General features: G+C 39.6%; 2 protein-coding genes across 7 annotated transcripts in view; both read right to left on the bottom strand.

The window, feature by feature from the left end:
- Nucleotides 1-16,949, bottom strand: part of fes (FES proto-oncogene, tyrosine kinase) — a 45,992-nt gene extending 29,043 nt beyond the window's left edge. For 2 of the 3 annotated variants that reach the window (XM_036586229.1, XM_036586232.1), the window contains exons 1-4: nt 16,736-16,949; nt 12,803-13,050; nt 11,548-11,721; nt 467-563 (exon numbers count right to left, since the gene is read on the bottom strand). In XM_036586229.1, coding sequence (XP_036442122.1) covers nt 467-563; nt 11,548-11,721; nt 12,803-13,027 — 496 coding nt within the window. In that variant the 5' untranslated portion in view covers nt 13,028-13,050; nt 16,736-16,949. Of the gene's footprint in view, nt 1-466; nt 564-11,547; nt 11,722-12,802; nt 13,051-16,623; nt 16,693-16,735 lie in introns of those variants that run through there. The other variant, XM_036586230.1, reaches the window with a different exon arrangement.
- A 1,542-nt stretch (nt 16,950-18,491) lies between these two features.
- Nucleotides 18,492-24,472, bottom strand: part of furina (furin (paired basic amino acid cleaving enzyme) a) — a 124,861-nt gene continuing 118,880 nt past the window's right edge. For 3 of the 4 annotated variants that reach the window (XM_036585912.1, XM_036585914.1, XM_036585911.1), the window contains one exon: nt 18,492-24,344. In XM_036585912.1, the coding sequence (XP_036441805.1) occupies nt 23,725-24,344 (620 nt within the window). In that variant the 3' untranslated portion in view covers nt 18,492-23,724. The remainder of the gene's footprint in view (nt 24,345-24,472) is intronic. The other variant, XR_005008104.1, reaches the window with a different exon arrangement.

Below are 24,472 nucleotides of genomic sequence, written 5' to 3'. Positions count from 1 at the left end.
ACATGCAGAACATGTATTATTATGATTAGCATTATTATTGGAGATCTAAGAGAGCAAGATTGAAAGTACAGATGGAGGAGTTCAGATGGGTAAGAAGGGGAAAGTCTATTCAGTGCTTGAGTGCTCTGTTTACTTGTTTATAAAAATACATCCCCACTGACTCATGTCATAACGAGCACATTAACATGAAAAACCACAAATTAGACAGGACCTACACGTTTCTGTAGACCCTTAAGTTATGGTTATGAACCTCTTTTAAAACAAGAGTGAGTCATTATGTGTGGAGCACTGGGGGCTAAGGGCCTGCTTACTCATATCGCTGTTTACCCTGAACAAAGACAGTTCCTCTGATTGTAAGCGAAAGGCACAGCGAGTTCGGCACTATTTCCAGAGCGTATAGCAGGTGGAGTGGAAGCAGAGGAGGCCGGGCCTGTTTAGGGAACTGAGAGGTGGTTGGGCGTCCTACCTTTACTGGCCTCCTGGTATTTCCTCTTGGCCAGGGCTGCATCCCTCACCAGCTGCCTGTAACTGGACTTCAGGCGGTCCAGCTCGGTTTGGGTCACCTAACCTTCCACAACAGGACAAGAGGACAGAACTAATCAGACAGAAACACGGCAGCACTGGCCTGCAGCCAAAAAGGCAAACACAAAGGAGCGAGCAAAGGGGCATGTGTCACATGTGACCGGATAAGATCAGGACAAACAGAGTAAAGTCTAATAACACAAATGAAACCTGTTCTGCAGCTCCTGCTGCACCGTCACCAGCTTCTGTTTTCCCCACTGGGAGCTTCACTTTTTTCTGAAAGCAATGGTTTGCAATTTTCCTAGTACCTTCAGACTATCAGACAAGTTATTGATTTACCAGGCTTGGTGTCTGTAGGTTGCTTCTTTAGCTTTTGCACTGGAGCTACGAGGCTAATGAAGCTGTCAAGTAAATGAAACCTGTAGTCAGTATGTTAGCATCGTTCACGCCTAAATGATAGGGATGGGGAGGATGATGATATTTACCATTTCTGTGATAAATTACGTCACAGTATGGGTGGGCAATATTGAAAAAAAATTATATCACAATACATTTTCGCTACATGCATCACGATATTTAGTATATCTTAGATTTAACACACTGGAACAGGCAAAATAGAATCTGTAGTGGCACATATAAAAATGCTATAATAATAATAATAATAACAACAATAAACTTACAACTACATTGATTTTTTTTTAGTGTTTTAGAAACCGCACTGCTCTAAATCCAATGAAACATGCAGTTGTTCAATGTTCTTTAAGTACTGACAATACCCATGATATGCTCGGCAAATGATTCTGCATTGTGACAGAATTTATCGCAAGATAATGATAAAATATTGTCATATTGCCCACCCTTATGTCACAGTATGTTTTTCTGAGTGTTTTGTGGATATTGTCAGTACTTAAAGAACACTGACCAACTGCATGCTTAGAAAGACATGTTACAGGCAGCTGAGGTGAGTTTGGGTAGCTGCTTGTGTGAATGTCAGTGTCTGTTTGAAGGGGAACATAATGTCAGTGAGATCTTTTGGAGCAGCTGTTGTTGGGAGGCTGTAACTGGTTGGACGGGTGGAAGAGAGCATAATTAGTCTTGTTTATCTGGTACAAATATGCACTTTTCTCAACAGAAAAACTTATTTAAGGTGGACCTTAAACCACTGTTTTGAGGGTACATTTACATTTTTGTACCTAGATGAACAAAAAATAGCAGCACAGTGTTTTTTGCATAGTGTAGGGCATTAGTTGCTGAATGTAGAAGGAAAGCAAGTAGCAAGAATTACTGCCAGCAAGCTGAATATCTTTTTCACACTGCCTCATTCCATTTTTGTTCTTTTTTCCATTTTCTTACATCTTTTAAATAATTTACTTGTATTTCTTTTCCATATGGACATGAGGAGGACAAGCTAAAAGCTAATGTTAGCTAGGTAGCTACCAGGCTATATAGACAATTTACCTCAGTTTGGTTTCTTTTCTCTGACTGAAAGAATGAAAAATAAAGCGTGTACCTGGTGTCCCTTCTGTGCTGAACAAAGACAGGATTGATGAGCGCTTGGTTGTGTATGTTAGCCTACAGATGGGTTGAAAGGCTGGTAGTGAGGACTGCTTGACACCACAGGGATTCCCAGTGGTATGATGATGTGTAATGCATGCTGGGTATTGTAGTGAGAAAACACTGATGAGTGGCAAGCAACATGAAATTCTGTCAAACTCGTGAGGCTGAGGGATAAAACGCTGTGCTACAGAATATTGCACGGCAAATAACATATTACTCTAGTTTTCTAGGCCCTTTAACTGCTGGCTTCCGTCAATTGTTAGCTCCATTTGTCCCAAAGCCCCACTCGTCCAAAGCTAAAGAAAGCTTACTTTGGACAACAAACTCTGCAGATGGACTACATTTGGGTTAACTGGGGAGCATCACTGTAAACCTGCTTTGGGTAACTAGTGTCAGGATGTATCATGGTAGGCCTTTCATCTAAAGACAATGCTAAGAAACCCACAAAAGGTAGTGCTTCCTGGAACTGCTCTGAAAGAAAAACACCACCACCACAAAGACCACCACACTGTGTTAAACATGAGTGGAAAGGAGTCAAATTTTTAACTGTGAGCTTCAACCAAGCTATAATTAAAACAGTACTATAGTGAGCCTCACTCGCCAACACACATTCAACCTGGTGAAACCGACAAATGTTTAAAAAAGACCCTAAATCTAAATAAGCTGTAAAATACAACCTTCTTTCTAATAAAACTTATTCAAATCCATCCCAAGTCATTTGCTACATGTAGCTAAGACCAGAATAGACAGGTTACAGACAGAACCTACAACAGATTTCATAAGAGAACACGGTGTTATTTGCATGTTTACATTAGCAACATATACGCATGAAGACCTTTGGCTTTCAGTATAATCTAATGATTGTGCACAAGCCGCACTTGCAGAAGGCCTACTTTAAAAAAAGCAACAGAGAGTTAGCAACTTTTAAATATTGTTATATTGAGCTCTGACAGTTTCCTGGAAAAGTAGTACATGATATACACAGAAATAACCCTCCAACCGCATATCAAAAAGCACAACTTCAACACTGTCATTACCAAGCTGCTTTGTTAAGTGAAAACAGACTGGTTGTAAACATGCAGCCACAACTGAAAAGCTCAAACCAGACGATTAGAACACTGGAACACTGACACTTGAGCTGGGCAAATATGGAAAAATTGATAAATAATAACTAATAGAGATGGTATATTGATATTGATGGGTATCAGTATCAGTTTATAAGGCTAATATCAGCAGAAAATGCTGGATTGTTCAGAAAGACAAAAGACACACAAAGAGCTACCAAGAGGAAACAGTGTATGGCAGTCACAGTACCTGCCAAAGATTTATGTCCAGGACCTGTTAAACCTGGCCTAAAAAACACAGATGAGGACTCGCAAAAGAACGAACAAACAGAAACGTCTTTTCACCCAATTCTACACTCTTACCTGCAGGACACAGCAGGCAGGGTAATCTGTCACAGCACAGTAAAAAAATGCATTCATATCTTATCTAAGGTTCTTTCTCTCACAGTGCTATGCAAGTTACAATGCTAGGTACACAACAAGTGGACTCCATTGGAAACTACATAGATCTATATAGGTCTCTAATGGGAACTCCACCAAATTTAACAAAATTACTTAGTCATTCAATGGTTTAACAAAATCATCAGTGGTTTGCTGTGAAATGCACCTTTCTAGAGAAATTTGCTAGAGTCAAATTCGTTTACCTTTGTAGTACTAGGAACCGGACATCTGTTCGGACATTCTACACTGCAAATATCACCATTTTATGTGCCTTTCAACATGACCACTGAACTTAGATGTGTGTTATAGGTTGTTATATGTCACTAATAACTTATTCACAAGAGGTGCTACGTTTCACACCAAACCACTCTGAACGATTTTGTTATTTAAATTATTTAATCATTCAGGTTTTCACTGAATGATTAAATAATTTTGCAAAATTGGTGGAGTTCCCCTTTAAGCCAACTCCCATTGGAAAGCAAAACCATTAGGCTTTAATCCTACTAGTTTCTAAAGATCCTTTTTTAGCAGGGATGTATAACTACTATGAAAAAAATTCGGGTTTCAAGATGGCTGCTACTGTTTTTAGCCATGTGACATACGTTTGTTCACTTTTGTAGACAACAGTAATGTCATACAGTGAATTCCTTAAAGGAACAGTTTAAGATCAAATTTGCACAATTTCCCACTTACCTCAGATCTAATTGATCAGTTAAGACATGCTTGTGGTCTAAATTTGGCTTCTTTAGTATAGAACAGGCGCTATGAGGCTAATCTCGCTAACAAGCAAGAGTCAATACCCTGTTTTTTTTTTTTTTAGCAGGGTAGACACTCAAATTCTTTCCATAAATATGTCCCCAAACTTCTCTCAACCTGCTTAAACTACATACAGGTCTTTGTTAAAGGAGAATTCCACTGATTTTTCAAAATTCCTGCATAATTAAATGATTGAGATGTTGACAAAGTCGTTCAGAGTGGTTCGGTGTGAAGTGCTCCGTTACAGAGAAACTTTTCGAGTTAGAATTGTTCACAGTGAATTGAATGCCTCTAAAAGCTCCCTCACAGAAAGTTCTTACATGAAATGGTTATGAATGAATGCCTTAGTGACAGACTTGTTTTATGATAGTTTTGCGATCAGAAAAACATATATTGTTTAATTCATTTACGGTGAAGAGGTATATTTTTCCTGATTTTCCACTGTTTTACCATCATTAACATTGCATATAAAACCTCAGAAGACATGTGTAGGCTCACTGGTGATTTTGGAAAGTTTCTCTACAATAAACCATTTCGCATCAAACCACTCTGGATGACTTTGTTTACATTTTGACCACTTAATTATGCAGAACTGTTGAAAAATCAGTGGAATTCCCCTTTAAGGTCTTGTCAGTGTGGTTTATGACACAGTGTTGCTTGCTGTGGACTATAACAATGAACAAAACTTCACAGTGCAGCTGAAAGTAGTGGGCATCCATTTTAGACAACAGATGTGTCAAATTCTGACTCCACTTCATGTGCAAATATGACACGCCAGCATATGAACGCTGAACCACATGAACCACATTGACAAGATCTTAAAGAAGACATGGATGCAGTTTGAGCAGGCTAAGAGAGGTTTTGAGCATGTATTTACAGAAAAGATCTGAATGACTACTGACTTCTTTACATGATGGTAATTAGTGGCACTAGTACTACCTTCCATTACTTGTTAGATTCATTAGCATTGTAGCTTCAGTGCAAAACTAATAGTTCCAGAGACAAAAAGCACTAATAAAAATAAATGAAACCTGTGTAGCTCTTTTCAAGAAGCCAACGATGGGTACAATTATAATAAAACACAGAACACCAGAAGACAAACAGGAAAACACAGAAGCAGAAAACAAAGAGGAAGGCAGGGTGAAGTTATACTGAGAGGGAAAGATTATCTTTGTGATAAGCTGTAGGCTAGAGAGAAGAGATGGGTTTTGCAATTTGTTTTAAATATAGAAATAGAACTGGACTGCTACACATGTGGAGGATGATGAGCAAATCTAGAAAAAGCATGATCGCCAGATCTATGAAGGTTGGATGGAGGAATGGTTAGCAAATAAGCTGAAGATGAGTGGAGAGTATGAGTTTATAGGGAAGGAGACGATCAGACAAGTAGGAAAGAGTTCTAGACCATCTGAAGCTTGTGAAGGGACGAAGAGCTAATGCCTGTAAGGAGAGAATTAAACTAGTCCAGCAGCAGAAAGAGTGAAGAATGGTTGAATTTTGTCTATATTGCATAGATGAACCAAAACGTTTTACAACAGAGCAGACATGAGCATTGAATGAGAGAGTCGAGACAAGGATGACACCCAGATTTCTGAACTGAGGAGAAGTGAAAGAGTTATAGAGCCAGTTTTATTGAGATTTGATTTAGAGCCAATGAGAAGGAGTTCAGGCTTATCACTACTTAACATTAGAAAGTTACATTTCATCCATGAGTTTAATCTCAGATAAACAAGATTCTAATTGTCTGAGAGGTGGATTTTTGATGAATTTGGCCCTGAGATAAATCTGGGTGTCATCAGTGAAAGTCCAGTTTAAAGTGTCATATGATCTGTCCAAGGGGGGCGTGTAAGCGATGAAGAGCAGAGGTCCGAGGACTGAACCCTGTGGGACCCCCAGAGTGACAAAGTTGATGAAGTAAAGACAGAGGGTGAAATAAACTGCTTTCTATCAGTGAGACAAGAGATGAACCAGTCCAGCACAAAGCTAATGATGCCCAGCTCATGTAGAACAGAATGACACACCGTGTTGAAGCCTGCTCTCAGATCTAGTAAAATAAAAATGCTAAGGGCTCCTGCATCTGCAAATGTAAGAAGGTCATTAATAACTTTAGTCAAGGCAATTTCAGTACTGTGATACTTACAGAAACAGACTGGAAAGGTTCAAAAAGATTATAGAAAGAAAGAAATTAAGAAAATTCTTAAGAATGATAACTTCTTTCTTAAATATGGAGTAAAAAAATGCACATTAGAGAAGATTTTATTCTTAAGACACTTTTGTGAATCTGGGCCCAGAGCAGGTAGACAGGCTTTAGTTAAAATGGTTGGTAGGGGATCAAGAGAGCAGGTGGTAGCTTTAAAGGCTGTAAGAATATCAGCAATGAGAGAAGAATCGACAGTTATAAAAGCAGAAAGAAAAGGAGACAATGAGGTACCAATGAGGTAGATTGGAGTTCACAGAGGAAAGTGTACTAGCTGAGAAGGGCACTAAAGAGCTACTGATCTTAGCAATTTTTGTTTTGAAGAACTGTAGGAAAGAATTGCATAGATCAGGGGAGGCAGCTACATTACTGTCTAGGGGTTTAAATAGTTTAGTGACTGTTGTAAAGAGATCACGGGGTTAGCGCTAGCATTATTGATGAGACTGCAGCGGTAGGTTGACGGCATCTCTACAGGCAGACATGTTGTTTATAAGCTTCAGCATGAATTGAAAGTATCGATATAAAGTCCGACAGAAAGTGAGTAAACGTCTGATGCCAAACATATTTTGGCTGACTGACCACATATGGAGTAAATGGGCATTTAACTGTAAATTTAACTTTTCACCAAAGTGTTGATACACAGAAAGAAAGGCAAACATAAAGTCCTAAATAATTTGAAAAATTTAAGAGAACTTTCTTAACTCAGTCCTACTGTTACATATTTCAAGAACATTTCTCAAGATTTCAAGGCACTCAAGATCACAAGTGCGGCCTCCAAAGAGACAAATATTCAGGCTCCAAAATGTAGGCAGTGTCACGCTGACGCTGTGGTTAAAGTTGCAGATAAGGATGGATCTACAGACCCTTTTTCATGTTTGTACACCAAGAACCTGCCTAAAGAAGCTGCACCACCCTGGCTTCAGCTCAGCGGGCCGATCGATGCCCCATCACTCAGCTATGGGTCGTTCTTCTGCATAATTTAAAATGTTCACTTCGCTGCAGAACCCAACCTATTCCAAGTTCTGAACTTTTCTGACAGTGCAGCTTAGCAGCTGGAGAAGAGAAGCTGGCAGCGACAGGCAGAGCCACAAACTGCATACTCAATCAAATCCAGCGATAATTGTCCTGAACTTGTCTTTTTTCCCGTGAGCAGGCCTCTGTGGAGAGCACAGGAGCTGAGAAATTGGTTCCTTGAAGTTGCTAGGCTAGTATAAAAGAATAATCATCTAAAAAGGCCTTTTCATGTTAATTGGATCCACTGTTACCAGTAGGAGTGTGTGATCTGATATGTTATCCACTGACAAATGGGAAATTTTAATTATCATCATCAGCCCAGTACTGAAGTTACAGTTAGCTTAGTGCCTTAACAACTGATAACTTAGTGCCCTGTTTTTAGCTTGTTAATGGACTGTTGCAGTCAGTAGTGGGCATTTTCTTTTTAAACTTACTGAAATTGTGCTGGTGGATAACAGTCCAGCCCTACAGATCAGGTCAAGGGCTCGATTTAATAAAAGTCCTACATAAAAGACTTCTAATGCTACATTAACTTACCATTGTAGGTCACTCCAGTTAAGGGCATAAACTAAGTGAACTAACAATAAGTGTTATGAATGATTTAGCTATGCTAGAGCTGGTTATATAATTTAAAACTTTAATGCTATATGATTATTTTAATGTCAATACTCCACGTCACACATTTCAGTAGCTAAGTAGTTGGTCTTATCAGCATCCATGAGCTAATAAACATGCTTGTTATCTAGAATCTAGACTGCTGACAGGCTGTGTATACACCCACTTTCAGCATACATGGTTTAAGCCACACCCAATTTCTGTTTGTAATTTAAAAAGAAGGTTTCAAAAACGTTGAATGATCGATCTCAAAACCAGGGTATCAGTATTGGTATCAAGGCATCTAAGCATGTCTTATGCTCACCGCCTTTCATAGAGTACTGTGAGAAAGTCAGAGACCACCCTTTATTTGCTTCATTTCCAGTCACAACAGCCATTAAGTACAACCTATTTATTTTTCAGGAGAGATTAGATATAAGATAACCCATGTGCAAAAGGGGAAGTCAAAGGAAGTGAAAAAACAGGAGTTTTCAAAACTGAAATTCAAAAATTTATCCACAAGTGTTGAGTTGTCCTCCACTGCTTGAGTTATCTGTCCATCTTTCTACCACTCAACGCTATGGGTCTGAAAGGATGCGTAGCTGCCAAGAAGCCCTTACTAAGAAAAGGAAACATGAAGAACATTTCCAAAAATCAAAAACAAAAACTGCTGGTGTTTTCAGAACAATGGAGTGACCACTTCCAGAGTCCAGACCCTAACATCATTGAATGATTTTGGGATTATTTAAATTGTGAGAAGCAGAAAATACAACTTCTAAAACTGAATTTTGGAAGTGTGGAAAAATATGCCTGCAGATTTCTTTGAAAAACTGAAAGCAAGTCTTCCCAAAAAGTGGAAGCTGTAAGTTGTTCCATTTTGACTGGAAATTAAATAAACGAAAGATCTTCTATGACTTTTGCACATAGTGTGAAATTACATAATTGTATATCTTTACATACAAGCGTTAAGCAGCACGACTGTTATAATAAAATGAACTGTCCAACTGTGATTCATACACACCTTTAGTCCAGGGTGAATGGGTCTCCAAATGAACAGATTGTAATAGAATCTAATTAAACACTGTTGATGGAAGCTGTGGCCGTGTAAGCCCATGTCCAGCTCGCCTGCAGTCAGGCCAGTGCAAAAACTCCAAGCCTGCCTGCCTTTCCACCTGCACAATCTGGCAATATTTCACTTAACACACCATGGACATTTTATAACACATGACAAAAATCAAGCCCTATTGTTTCACTTCCAATTCTGTTTTTTACACTTTCATTATAGACACATCTCTTCACTTCCCTCGCTGACTTGAAATAACTGGTCTAAAGATACAAATATAAGTCACTAACAAGAGAACTGCTCCATCAAGCTTTCAGTGTTTTACACCTGCCACCTGCAGTCTCGAGTCTCTGGAGTGCATGTGCAAGGCAAGCCTCAGGTGAGCGTGTCTGAGTCTCTAATCTGTCTCAAGCCTCTGGGGTGTGAGTCTGAGCCAAGTCTTGAGTTTCGGAGGTGTAAATCCGAGACGTGTCTAGAGTCTCTGAGGTGTGAGTCCGAGTCGAGTCTCAGAGGTGCAAGTCTGAAATGCAAGTCGAGTCTGCAGTCCGAGTCAAGTCTTTGAGGTGTGAGTCCAAGTCGAGTCTCTGAGGTGTGAGTCCGAGTTGAGCCTCGAGTCTCTGAGGTGCGAGTCCGAGCTGAGTCTCGAGTCTAAGTAGCAAATCAGAGTTGAGGCTCGAGTCTCTGAGGCGTGAGTCCAAGTCAAGTCTCTGAGGCGTGAGTCCAAGTTGAGTCCTGAGTCTCTGAGGTGCGAGTCCAAATTGAGTCTCAAGACTCTGAGGTGTGAGTCCGTGTTGAGTCTAGAGTCTCTAAAGTGCGAGTCAAGACTAAGGCTAAGAAGAGGCTAAAACCGTAAACAGCCTAGTCTACATTTATGGGTACTGCTTTTAAACATTTTACCATACCCTTAATTCATTTTACTTGGTAGAAATCATGGCTTAAACGACTGACCAAAATGTCATAAAATGGGCCTTAAGTGCCCGACAGAGAAGCACCAAGCAAAGTCATGCCCCACTGAAACCTTCTCCTAACTGAAGAATGTTCTATGTCCCCTCAATCTTCTGCATATCTGTTAAGTTTCTTTTCTATAGTTTTATTTTCTAAACATTTACTGTCAGTATGAAGGACTTTCCCTGTTGTTTAATGTCACTTGACAAAGACACATTTCTGTTTTCATCCAACCACATTTGAGACTGTGTTTCGCAATCCAAGTCTTGGGAACCCCATGTATTGCACGTGTTTGAGCCTTCCCAACAGCAACATGTCTGGTTCTTTAGGCCCTTCATGAGTCAGTCACGTGTTAGATGAGCAAAACATGCACAGTTCACACAAGTCTCAAGTGTAGCAACAGTTCAATATACATAAAAATTGCAGTTTCAACTGGGCCTGACTTATATGAAAAATCTGCTACCGAAACAACTTAAACCATTTCAGCCTCTAGGCAACCTGCATCTAGTAGTAGTAGTCTCTGTATAAGGTGGAATAAGAGCATGAAATCATTAAAGTGCTCAAAATTGAGACACATATGAAACGTGTCTGTTAATTCTAAATGGTTCTTAAAAACGGCGCGTTCTATCGGCAGGATATTCACCAAAAGCGTGAAATCCGTGGATTAATGTTGGTCTATTTTATTGGCAAAATGATTTATCAACTTCTAGTTTCAACCCATTTGACATCATTATGGGCACAATATGCAATGACTGCACACATACACCTCTCACATGAATTACAAAACTATCTGAGCCATACCGGACTAGTACAAAAGTCAGAGACCACCCATTATGTGTTTCATTTCCATTCAAAACAACCACTAAATACAAGTTACTCACTGACCCTTTGTTTTTATTATTTTTTTTATTTTAACAGCTTCCTTTTTCAGGAGACTTGCTTTCAGTTTTTCAAAGAAATCTTCAGGATATTTTCCACACCTCTAAAGTTTAGTCTTAGAAGTTACACTTTCTTCCTTTCACCGTTCTAGTAATCCCAAATACATTCAATGATATTAAAGTCTGGACTCTGAGGTGGTCTCAGTGAGGCTTCCTGACAGCTACACATTCTTTCAGACCAATGGCCCTGAGTTGTCCTCTCAGAGTGGAAGTCGAGTTTGGGGACCTCCTGTTTTTTCACTTATTTTCTTTTGACTTTCTCCTTCTCTCTGCAAGTGGATTATGCTTATAGCCTATAGCTTAATGCTTATAGCTAATCACCACAGAAAATATATCCTGAAAAACAAACAAGTTGTACCTAATGGCGGTTATGACTGGAAATTAAATAAATGAAAGGTGGTCTCTGACTTTTGCCCAGTGTTTTATGTGAATGAAAACCATGTGTGTTGCACTGACCCTGCAGAGCTCTTGGTTGAGTTGGTTCCACTGCTCCCCATAGGTTTTCTTTAGCTGCTGCTTGTCTCGGATGAGGAGTGTGAGTTTGCTGAGGGGACCCACCATCAGATCCTCAGAGTGCTTCCGGAAGATTCGACTGAGATTCTCTGTCTCATTCACCATCACGTTCCATGACTGTGTTGGAGAGATTTAAAACAATAGTTGAGCAAATAATCAAATATACACAATTTTACCATTTTCCCAAATGCAGTCGATCAGACCAGACATGTTTGGTGTTTGAAGTTAACTTATTAAGTTTTGCACCAGAACTATGAGCCTAACATTGCTAATAAGTAATAGAAGCTTACATCTCAAAGATAGCTAAAACAGCAGCAGCAGACATCTTGATGCTTTTTGTCGGTAACCATTGTTATAGATAACAGTTTACAAACATATAATGGCTAACTGACAACAATAAGTGGTAAACTGTGCCAATGGTGCCTTTAATAGTATATAACATAACATACAAGAGAGACTCATGCTCTTATGTGCATTTAGTACTGTTTAACTAAGGGTTCAGTGATATCTAGTCATTTTTCTTAGCTAGACGTTTATATTGATCTGTTAGCCAAATGTTTCTTTATTTTGAAGAAAAAAAAAAAACTGAAAGGCATTAATCCTGTACAACAAATACTTGGCTAACTTGCACACTAGCAGAATTACTTAGATGCGTACTCTATTTTCATAGATTTACCTGAAAAATAAAGCTTTCCCCCAGCCTAGGTGATTTTTCTACTTCAATCCCCAAAAGCTACAATGAGAAAACCAGTTGTGTTTGAGGAAACTGAGCCAACACGTTTGGCAGGTGCTTTAAGCAAGACGCCACAGCTAACTTTCCACCTCAGGGACAGAGCAAAAGCCATGGGAAAGCCCACATCCCAACCTCTGATGAAACAGACTGCAACAGCATTTATTGGCAGAAGAGAGCATGGAAATCTTAGCAGTCACCAAAAAAGTGATGATTTAAATAATCAGCAAAGCTATTACAATCTTGGCTCAGAATTCTGCTCAAGGCTTTGGAGATGAACCAAATCAATGTGCTTCTTGATTCAGCATCCTTTCAACAACCTCCCAGAGACAGCAAAATGCGCTCAGCCCATAGAGTGATAGCAAAGATTTAGGCTTACTCTTAGCTTATTAGCCCATGTATCAACATTAACACGCTTGACTGGCTCATTTACAGAATGACATAATGAAGTCCAGCAGGGCCGAGTACCTTATTGAGTTGGCTAATGTAGTCCAAGCCTCCTCCAGGCTGAGGGCCTTCCAGCTTCTCCACCATTGCTGCCATCTGATGCAGCTGCACAGAGAACTCCCGGTCACTCTTGGCCCTCTGAGTCATCCACTTCTTCATGACCTCCATCAGTCGCAGCTCGGAGTCTTGCAGACGCAGCAGAGCCGCGTGGCCCTGATGGCACCACAGATCCTCCCCGAAGCCCATCCTCAAAGTGTACTATAAACAGCCTGCAGAAAACAGAATGGGCAGTTCTGCCAGTTCTGCTGTGGTGACCTTTGGCCAAAAATCAAAGTGACAGTTTTCTCCTTGCTCCAAACATACTTGATTAGCCAAGGCATGTTCAGTGTCCAAAGATGTCTACTTTAGCTTTGCAGTGGAGCTAACAAGCATCTTATACCTCACAGGAGTGTATCTATATTTACAGGGCTCTATGCTCCCTCAGATCTTTACATGACACATCACACCTCAATATGACACATTAAGGAAAACTATGAAAGGGTTCTTAAGGTTATGGTTCTTTGGGTCACTGAAGGTGATACAGGGATCAACAAGGAGCCGGTTTTTCCAGTAGGAAAGAGGAGGCTAGCCTCAGTAAGCTAATTAGCTTGCTAAGCAAACCATTTTTTTGTGAGAAGTCAAAGTGCAGAAGACACTTTGAATAACTGCATTGTCTGTTGTAAATGTGTTGTAAATATGGTGCATTGCTCTTCCTTTTTCTTACTAGTTAGGCCTTAACTAGCTAACTAGCAAGTTAGCAGAGTAACAAACTTACATCAGCAGGAATGAATAACAGATGAAGTAATTTAGCAGTTTGCCACAAGACCAGTTTTAAAGACATAACAAGTGTTGCATCAGATCACAATGATATCTGGGCAAGTTCTGCTCCTGGAGAACTTCAGAAACATGACTGAGCCAGCTTGGGGCTGAAACCTAGAGCCATTGAGGTGTTTCAGGGACATTTCAATAGATAGATAAATAGATAGAAAGAACTTTATTGATCCCGAAGGAAAACTGCAGAATCCCGAAGGGAAATTGAGGGAACATCCAGTTTCCAAATTTACTAACACAGGGCCAGGGGAACATACAGCCATTTTCTATACATATCAGTGAGAAAATAAAGGGATAATCCCTGAGAAAAACATAGAAATGACCCCCTACCTCACCAGTTAGCATTGTGCTAACTTCATGCTTAATCGTGTCTCAAACCATGTCAAATTGTGAAGTAATCTCTAATAGAATTGCTTCTGTGGCTTCTGACACTGCAAGACAATGTTTTCTAGAATAGTCTATTTGAGATTACTCACCGTGGTTTGAGGAAAGTGAAATGATTCAGCCAAAAGGTGTGCACAATGCTAAGCTACTGATCATAATCACTTCTTAGCAACATCAGCTGCATGGTGGTTTGAGTAAAGGGGAAATTGTATGATTTGTAAGGAAGCAAGATATCAGACTGTTAGCAGTGTTGACCAATAACTGATTAAAAAATGATCAGCATGCGACAGATGCTTAGATTTGACAAATATTTTAAATTGATATTTGACAGCATATTTATTGTACTCCAGAAGATCAGAGGAGTCAGGCGACTGTACTAAAAGGTCCGCATTTTATTCATTTTATACCATTCGCCACCCTGTTTCTCTCTGATGCTAACCAAGTAGATGTAGTCTCAAGTTTTACATTTCATGAATATTATTGAATCAGCATCAGCCCAAGATTCCCATATGATTGCATTCCTATAAATCTGATTTGTGGCCAGATCATACCTTGAAAAGAAATACTTACATTGTGCTCATTCTGACAATGCTACTAGGAAAGCTAATCACCTCTTTGACTTAGCTTTTAATCTTTCCTGCCTTCTAGACTCACTTAATCAACCCATCAATCAAAAAAGATAAGAGTTTCAACGTTTGATTAAATATGACAATGCCTAGCTTATTCCTTTTAATCATGCAAATCAATCAAGCAAAACATCTGTGGCTCAGACTAGCCTCAAATCTCTAATTTAACACAGATCAATCAGAGACGGCTTGATGAAATGAATCAGTTTGCATATCTTGGCATACAATATACCGTGATAGGGGCTTAATAAGAGCAGTTGTTAAGTCTTTCGCTTCCTCAAGTGCAATTCAGGACAAAAGAGGATGTTGTGTACAACCAGAACTTCCTTCATTACTGCGAAATCATGTACTACACTACATTATCGATATGAAGCAAACAAAATTTATGACTATTTGGGAAATGGGAAATACCAACAGGGAAAATACCGTTCAACACAAATACTGTTTCTGTTAATGATTTACTGACACAGTCTATTTTACAAAGATTTTCATATCATACCCACTAGCCACTTCCATTCGGGCAGTCCAAACTGTTGAACCTTTAAAGGATATGGTTTCTTTTAAATCCAGAAAAACAAACATCTTTCAGTGCACATAACTGCTTACATGTATTCATAAATCAATAATATCAATAAAATATCTAACTCAATAAATCCTGTCAAAGTTAGTGATTTCAATTAAGAGAACATGAAGTACTTTGAAAAAACAATGCCAAATCATGATGGACTGACTCCAAGAGAGAATGGTCTCTCAGCTCTACGTTGCTTTGTCCTGCAGGGTTTGGTGGTGGTCAGTAAATCGAAACTCCACTGAGCCCTGTTGAACAGCCCATTTCTTTACAACAGAAGCAGCTTTGACCATCGCTCACATTTAATGTGGGCATGTTTGGTTACATTAGAGTTTGGTTACATTAGAATCATGCATCTCTTTACTGCTGTTTTTTACTGCTGTTCCTTTGCAATTGCTGCACCATTTAAGGCGGAACAGGAAATTCGAATAAGAAGCCGACTAATCAACAAATGCCATGAGCAGCATTTGAAATATTTTAATGACAATATAATTAATGATATAATTTTTGTTGAATACTATGGATAAAAAATTAAGATTATGAGCAGTGAGGCTAACAGTTTAACTTTATGGCCTATTAAGTGTTCTTATAATATTGTTCTGTATTGTAATACAGCTATACAAAGGCAATTATCTACCATGTCATTAAATCATGCATTTTCATTATTACTTCTTTTTTTTTTCAAAATTTCTGCATGAATAAATAGTGAACCACACAATAAGTCATTCAGAGTGGTTTGATGTGAAACGCTTCAACCTAGAATACCTTAAGAGTCAGAATTGTTCACAGTGGTGGTGATAGGAACCAGACGTCCACCTCTAAAAGCTCCTTCACAGAGTAAATGGTTATGAATACACTGCTTAAGATCACATAGTTTTCGATCTAAAACATTTTAATCAATTTATTTTAATCCATTCATGGTGGAGGGATAAATAAAGGGTGTTCTTAGGCAAAATAGTCCCCAGAGAAAATAATTTGTATTTTTTTCAGATTTATCACGATTTTACCATCATCAGTGTTACATATAAAACTCTGAAGACATGTATAGGTTCACTGGTGGTTTAGGATAGTAAATAAAATGGCTATATCTGTGTTGTAGACATCGCGGCCCCCGTTCCTATCACCACCACTGTAAAGAAATCAATCTCTAGCTTCTCTGTAAACGAATCGTTTCACATCAGACCACTCTGAATGATTTTTTTTTTACATCTCAACCTCTGAATTATACAGAAATGTAAAAAATCGGTGGAACTGCCCTTTAAGCCATCAAGCCCAGTCCAGGATCTTTAGTGTGCAGGACTGAATTAGCAGCAGCTGCTGCCAAAAACGAGTTTCTTGGATCACAGCTCATCTGCAGGGCGTTGTTTTAGTGACCACTGAATCGCACCATTTACCTTCACTAGGATCCTTCCACTTTCTACCTGGTAGGGCTGGGGTTTCAGCTCCTACAGCAGCCTAGCCTCCATCTGACCCCCCTGATTGTGATAAGCGCTGAACCCAGCTCACCTCCTTGGATTGTCTCTCGTAGTGAATTCTCTCCTCACGGTGTCTGCGGGCGGCGAGCGTCCATTAAAAACGCTGAAGAGCGAAACACCGTTTAGAGCGAAAGCGGGTTTTACAGTCAGTCTGACAGCCGCACCGCCAACCGCGCTATAGCTGCAGCTCAGTGAGGACAGCCTAGCCAGCCGAGCACGAACCAGGAAGCGCTCTGAGCTCCGAGCTCCGAGCGGCCGGTCAGGTGCACGATTAGCAGCTTTTACTCTAACTGGAACACAAACACAAACACAGACACAGCAGCGTGAAGACCAGCGGCTGAGGAGCGAATTCCACGATTGTGTCCCACAGATATTACATTTACTGAACTGTAAATTAAAGGTAATAGATGTATTAAGAAAAATAAAGCAGTGATAAAAGACCAATCTAAAGTTTTAAGAATGCAGTGGTTTTGTCTGTCCCAGCAACACCAGAACTACACTATACCCCAAAATCGTAATCTGTACATTGTGTGAATTGTGTATGTATATATATATATATATATATATATATATATATATATATATATATATATATATATATATATACATATATGTATGAGGTAGCTTTAGGGGAATCAAACTCTACAGATGTTATTCTGAATTATGCACAAATTTTGAAAAATCAGCACACATCCCCTTTAAAATCACTCTTCTGCTTGAAATATATTTGTGTGCTTTGTGCAATGTTGTGTTTTTTTTCCCCTTCTCATTTTAGAAGCTCCTTTGGAAAAAAAAAAAAGAAAAAAAAAATCCACAGCAGGATTTCCACCAATTAAAGATTCAGCACCACTATGGCTGGCCTAAATTTCTCTCTGGCCCATAGGAGTGGAAGTAGATGGGATTTTTTAAATCGCTGGGATGAGCAGAAAGTTCATTTCAAATCAGCTGGCACTTCCTCTGCAAGCGTTTCAGCATCCCATTAAAGAAAAAACAAACAGTACGTGTAGTCGGTGGACAGTTGGAAGGATACTTGGGTAAATAACTATTATCCTGTACTAATCACAATAGGTAAACACAATGAAATGTGAACTGAAATTAGGAATACTGATGTTTGCTTTTTCACCAGCCTGCTGTGCACTCTGCACAGTTCACAGCTGAAACGGCGGTCGTCTGGGCCTGTAGGTGAAATCTGTAACTGAAAGCATCATTCGTCCACCTACTTATGTCAAAACACCTCAACCTCAACAGGATGCGAGAGGGTTCAAGTAGAACAGCTGGAACTAGTCTCAGCGTACCAGTCTTGTTCTTTCAGTTCAGTTCAAGTAGTTTAAAAGGCCATTCTAAAGGGCCCATATCCTACAATTTACATGCTTTTCTATAACATTTGTGTGGGTTTAAGTACCAAAATGAGTCATCGTCCACTTTAAAATGACCATTTTCCATCCTCTCTTAATCCCTTAGAATTAAACAAGCTGTTCTTTGTTACTGTTCCTTTAAAATGGACTATGTGAATGAAACACTGCTGTAGGATTAACAGGCTGAATACAGGAAAATACATTCGTTTTTGTGACATCACAAAAGTAATGAATTCGAATGAAGGCACTTTTGCAGCTTAGTTTCCATACATGGACTTGTGAATGGCATGTTTTAAAATACTCAACAATGTTTATTTACTTTCAATCTCTTAATTAAAAAAAAGTGAAGCAAATTTGATTTTCAATGATACGGAAAAACAAAACCTCTAGAAGCACACAGCATAAGCAAGTAATGAAAAGAGGCAAAATTAATAACTTTGCATAGATCTTTATTTTTGTAGAATCTATAATCCGCATATTGACATCAATTAAATAAAGGAGAAAAAAAATTAAAAAGGCAAAATCTTTAAATTACATGTATGACAATACACAAAAATAGGCCTTATTTTATATTAATGTAGTTGTCCTGTCTCAGATATATACTATAGTCTTTCCAACAAACAATAGGTCTCTGTTACTAAGGTACTAGACGTGGCCGTCGGACGACAGAACGATTTAAAATGGGCGGAGAAGTCCGGTGAATTCCGAAAGGCTTGGTAAGAGAGAGAGAGAGAGACACCGCTGTGCCAAACTTGGATGAACCCCCTCTGCGGGGGGATGGTGGCAGACGTTCAAGCCCTTTGGAGCATCACATCTATATAATATCATGAGGGCAACCCCACGTTCCTCACTGGGAAGGTCGTGCCAGCAACGAGTGCGTATAGAACATATACGCAGGGTGGGTGGGGGTGACCTCCAGACGAAAACTGGCAAGATCGCAACCACCTTATGCTAGTGTTTTCTGAGCTAATCTCCACCAGCTATGTCTATATTATATGGCCTCTTACCACTGACTCAAAAAACAGCCATATAATAAAAGCCAACTGGCTTCTATTATACACGTTTTGAGCCAACAGGTTTGGGTTCTCTAACTCATTACAGGGAAACAGATTAAAATGATTGTCTGTGGTAACTGACCCTACACTACAGATGAGGCAGACAGATATTAGCTAGAAAAACACTGTTAAATTCCTTTAAGAATGAAGAGAAACACCTTAAAGCCAAGGTCAAGGTGGTCTCATTAGTTTTACTAGCCTGTCAGCAAATTCCACAAAGGCCGACATGTAGCTGCAGCACAACTCCTACACAGCATGGGGACGAAACCGACGACCTGCAGGACTCCAAGGGCCGCGTACAATACAGAACCGAGAACTAAAGGAAAAGAGACATGAGTGGAAGTCACAGTTAGGAGAGGTATCTGAATGTTGTAGAATAGGCTCTATAGAAGGCTGATGTTTGCACGCTGTCATGCTGTTAGGCTGCAATGCAGGTTCCAAGGGTAGACTAGAGAAATATGTTCCTATAGCGCCCTTGAAAAACAACACTGTTTACTGACAGGTCTGTTCTATAAGCTTCACTTATATTGTAGCATTATGTGCCGTCAGGATGTATAAAGAATCCAATTATTGTATCGTTCATGCAATATTCCAAGACTGTGAATTTCTTATTACGTGTGGTTTATACACTAATGTCAAAGTTTGGAATCACTTGTCATATTAATAACACAGCATAATAACTTGTACAGTGTAGACTGAAAAACGTAAAATGTAAACCAACAGTTTATTCACAATTTATAGTATTTTGGGAACAAATGGTAAAGTAACACAAATGTTATTAAACAATAAACTGCAATGATCTATTTATAGTAATTTCTTGTCATTAAATTACTGTGAATTTTTAGTAAAATTTCTAAAAAGTTATTTAATCAATGAAACATGATCACTCATTCTCAAATATGAGGCATTCTGGATATAAAGTCATGTGCAAAAGTTTGGGCACCCTGGTCAAAAACTGGTTGTGGAAGTGAAAACATCCTTTACAGTGAACACACTTAAATATGGCATTTTAAGGTACAATTACTGCTTATTTGCTGAATTTATAATTAATGTTTAACATAAGTAGTCTGTGTGAAAGTTATGGCATACTTGTCATGTTTTACACTTGTGTTTTTTGAAATTGTTTTGGTTTTGATTAGTTTTTTTAACCCCTTTTTGTTCATGATTTTGTTTGTATGTATATGTATGTTATATATTTTTCCAATATGTTAAATCAATAGAGACTGTGCACTAAAATCTGCAGAAAAATACCATATTTAAATTTGTCCCCTATTTGTCCCTAACATCAACAAAACATGTAAAAACAAATTTTGCATACGACTGTAAATTTTAAACCAATTCTCAAAGCTATACAGCTTTTTATACATGCATATACAACAAAACCGGTTTTATATTATTGAAAACAGTGACTCCAAACTTTCAAACAGTAGCGTATGTACAAAAAATTTTAAAATGTTATTTTAGAATGCTAGATCAATGCTGGATCATACGCCTTTCGTTCTGGAGAAACTATTCTTAATCGTTATTGGAATTCAGAAATAAAGAACTTCTCCTCTATGGCCTACAGATGACATCGGCATGAGTGGACAGTGGAGACCAATTACAGGAGAATTTGTCCTGCATAGAGTGGACTAAGGAAGCTTTTTGATGGTTAAAAACATGAAAAGGAAGCTTTGGAGGCATATGCTTAGCATCAAACAGAGCTACACAGCGAATTGATTCTTCTGATGAACGACAGAACTGATAATGTGCACATCATATAACGCATCATTTTTGGTTCTTTATGTATAATGAGTTGTGATCGGCTCTATGATTTCATCCTGATTCCTGTAACATGTACTCTGTATATTCATTCTAGAGAGAACAGTGATGAGAAAGACAGGAAATAATTATAAAAGGAGGAAATGAAAAAGTGAATATATACATATGCAATTTACATTAAAGCAGGAAATGAAAAAAAACTGAGGTAAGAAAAAAAAAAATAAGACATCTTAAAACCACTTTGAAGCTTCGATAAATCACACATCTTCCCAAGGCAGGATTTAATTAACTATGATTTAAAAATAGGGAAGGTCATACTCCCTAAAAAAATTATAACTCTACATACTTAATTGCCATAAATATGGTTAGATATTGTAAAGAGATCCTATTGCTCTAGCAACCTTGGCATTACAATTAAGGTTGAGCACACAGTCCAGGAAAAGAAATAAATAAAATAAAATCATGACAGAAAATCAATTTCTAAAGGATGGAGTCAATGTTTCCGACTGTTTAGTATGCCATAGTCTGAGCTCAGAGACGGTGGTGGCTCATTTACAAGCATCGCAGCCTTCTGAGTTTTATATTGTAGTATCATCCACAGGAGACTGTGGGAAAAGACAGTGTTGTAGCAACTAGCACTGAAATAGCATCAATGCTTTGATGAGTGCAGAAGAGAAGACCTTCAGACTGTTCTTAGTGTAATGCTGCTAGAAGACTCTTGAAAGAACTGAAAGAATCATAGTGCTATGTATGCTACAAATTCATAAGAAAAAAGCTGTAAGGAAAGTCTGTCCATGATATATTCATATATCCTCTGCAAACAAATGCACCTATTCCAGGTGGTCACTATTTACTTTCTAAAAAAATACAGCTCACAGCCTCCAAGACTATGACAGCCCTGTGTGAGACCATAATTACGTGAGCATGAACAGAAAAAGAAAGACAAAAATATGAAAAAAAATTAAAAATTAAACACAAGGCCAAAGCACACCACCAGAAATAAGAGATGATAAATATTAACCTGACTAATTCTCTACTCATCTAACCAGATCAAAGGATAATTTATTCCGATTCCCTGCCTCACTCATCTAATAGCTGCATTAAAATGATCATAGGTTCACTTGAGCCCTTGTAGTTTTTCCAAATAAAAACAAGTAAAAGTCACTTAAACGGTGGCAAAAGACTTCACTATGTCTACACGATATAAAGATAATCCAAACTAACAAAGTGCCTCATCTCAATCTCCTCAGGGCAACGCTGAGAGACTCCGCTAGTGTTTTTATCCTTCCCAAAGCTTCAACTGCAAAACAGAATTGCAAAAGTCTTCAGCTCTGGAGAAATGCTGCAGAACGAGCTTAGAGCAGCTGCCAGAGTGTACGGAGACAAGTCCCCTACAGGGAGTCAACGAGAGAGCACGAGGTTACTGCAGTTTAAACTGCCTTCGGAAAATAAAGAAAAAAGGAAAAACAAAAATCACACGAGTTCAGCATTTTCAATGCTCTGTGGGAGCATCTCGCTCAGGGTCTGCGCTTTGTGTGAGATGCATGCTAACCTCATGACTCCAGACGACTAATCGCAAAAGAACGCAGATAAAAAGATATGATTAAAAACAAAAAAGGCCCCCAGCATAGGCAAGGCTTAAATTCAGCGTTTTAGGCCCCTCCACAGTGATTCACTAGACTTGAAATGAATCAGCTGTGATTAAAACATCACTCGGCACCCTTTGCCCCAGCTCCGTTACATCGCATATGGTCACAATTACACACATCTTCTCCTTAAATCTCGTTAGGCAATCTGAGACGGGACTAAATAAAGAGGGAAAGACTAGCCGACAATCATGTGTTTATTGTGTTCATTTGGGAGAGCACTGCTGGCAACCTGCGACAATCAACTCTTCTCAGTTACTTTACAGCCATTCAAGTGTTGGAGGCTTTCATAGAGAGGCACAGACGAGTGAGCCGGTCAGGTGAGCGAGGAAGGGTGGGACAAACGGGTTTACTCAGAGTGGTCCTGACCTTCTGTTCAGCTCAGCTCACCAATGTGAGAAATTCAAAACAAAAATTTTAATAAATAGAACCCTAAAGCCCTGAGCACGCTGACCTAACACTCTCCAACATACTAAGACTGGGCATGTGTTTGATTGTTGGAGTGAATAGCGGTCACCAGCCCTGGTCTTGGAGATTTACCTACCTGAGTCTAGTTCCAACCACAATCTACCACATATGCTGCAGCTAATGAACTTCTGTGGAAGTCCAGGATTAGCTTGGTGCATTTAGGGTGGAAATAATCTCTGCAGGAAAGTAGTTCTCCAGGAGGAGGGTTGGTGACCATTGCTCTGAAATGTTCTCCCTAACTGGCCTATTCATGCTCAGCCCACAAATGCATTCAACAGTAGAAACTGCTGCAAGGCTGGATAAGCTTTAAAGAACTTTGCCAAAAATGTATTTCCAATCTGACTTATCTAAATAATCTACAACATAGTCTAGCTTTGACATTAAGCTCTAAACCTCAACACTGTAGCGACTCTAAGCAAAGTTCGTTACAATTTCTCATTATGTTGAATGAGATTTTGGCCAACCTTCTTTAAAGCTTGTCCAACCTGGCAACAGTAACTACAAAAGAACACAGGGCCTGGGTATGTCAATGCACACCAGCTCATTTGGCTCAATTATAAAGCCAGCCGCCAACAATGTCAGCATTTGTTGGGAAGTGTTGGGTCAGTGTGCCTTAAGAGAAGCAGGAGAGTCAAACCCGTGAAGGAAAAAAGTGTCAGTGGCTACAAAAAGAAGAAAAAGGGCGAACAAAAAGACGGAATAGGCTAGAAAAGGGAGTGGGAGGGTGAAAAGGGGTTAAAGAGCACTTTGTGTTTTGATAAAGGCAGTCCTCTCATTGTGGATGTCAAACTCTTCATTTTCGGACTCTGAGTTGACCCCATCCTCGTGCCACACGCTAGGGATGCCCTTGTAGGACACGACCCCGCTGCGGCCTAGGCCAAAGCCAGAGCGCATGATAGAGCCCGGGCCACCCTCGGCTGAGTACATTTTGGACAAGTTGTGGGAGCGCAACTGAAGCAGGGCGAACACGCCCACAAAGGTGGCCACAATGAAGGCACAGCTGATCACCGCCATGGTGACAGGCAGGCTGGAAAGGAGCTGCAGGCGGATGACCCCGGACGAGCCCCCTGCCCGCTGCTGATCCAGACCGCTGGCAGGTGACTCGCGCTGGATTTGGTTCTGGTGCAGGCAGGTGCTGGTGACTGGGTCCAGGTGGTTATGAGGGGGACAGGAGAGACAGTCCTGCGGGCCTGTGCCACTGCAGGTCAGGCAGAGGTTGTAGCAGGGCTGGCAAGCCAGGTGGAGGACGGGAGACACCTCGTTGCCGTAGTATGTGGAGCGGGTGACTGGTGTGAAACCAGAGGGACATTCTCGTACACAGCCCTGCTGGAACAGGTAAAAGCCCGGGTTGCATTCTGAAGACAGAAGAACAAAATTCTCATTAGCTGTTGGTGGGGTGAACCGCTCAAACTTGTTCTTGCCTTATAACAAATCTGACATGTGAATTCAGGGTATCAGCTGATACCAGCACCCTATTAAAATC

Source organism: Colossoma macropomum, unplaced genomic scaffold, assembly GCF_904425465.1.
Source record: "Colossoma macropomum unplaced genomic scaffold, Colossoma_macropomum, whole genome shotgun sequence".
Classification (NCBI taxonomy): domain Eukaryota; kingdom Metazoa; phylum Chordata; class Actinopteri; order Characiformes; family Serrasalmidae; genus Colossoma; species Colossoma macropomum.
Note: the sequence above shows the minus strand (reverse complement) of the source record. Positions and strands in the feature narration are given on the sequence as shown.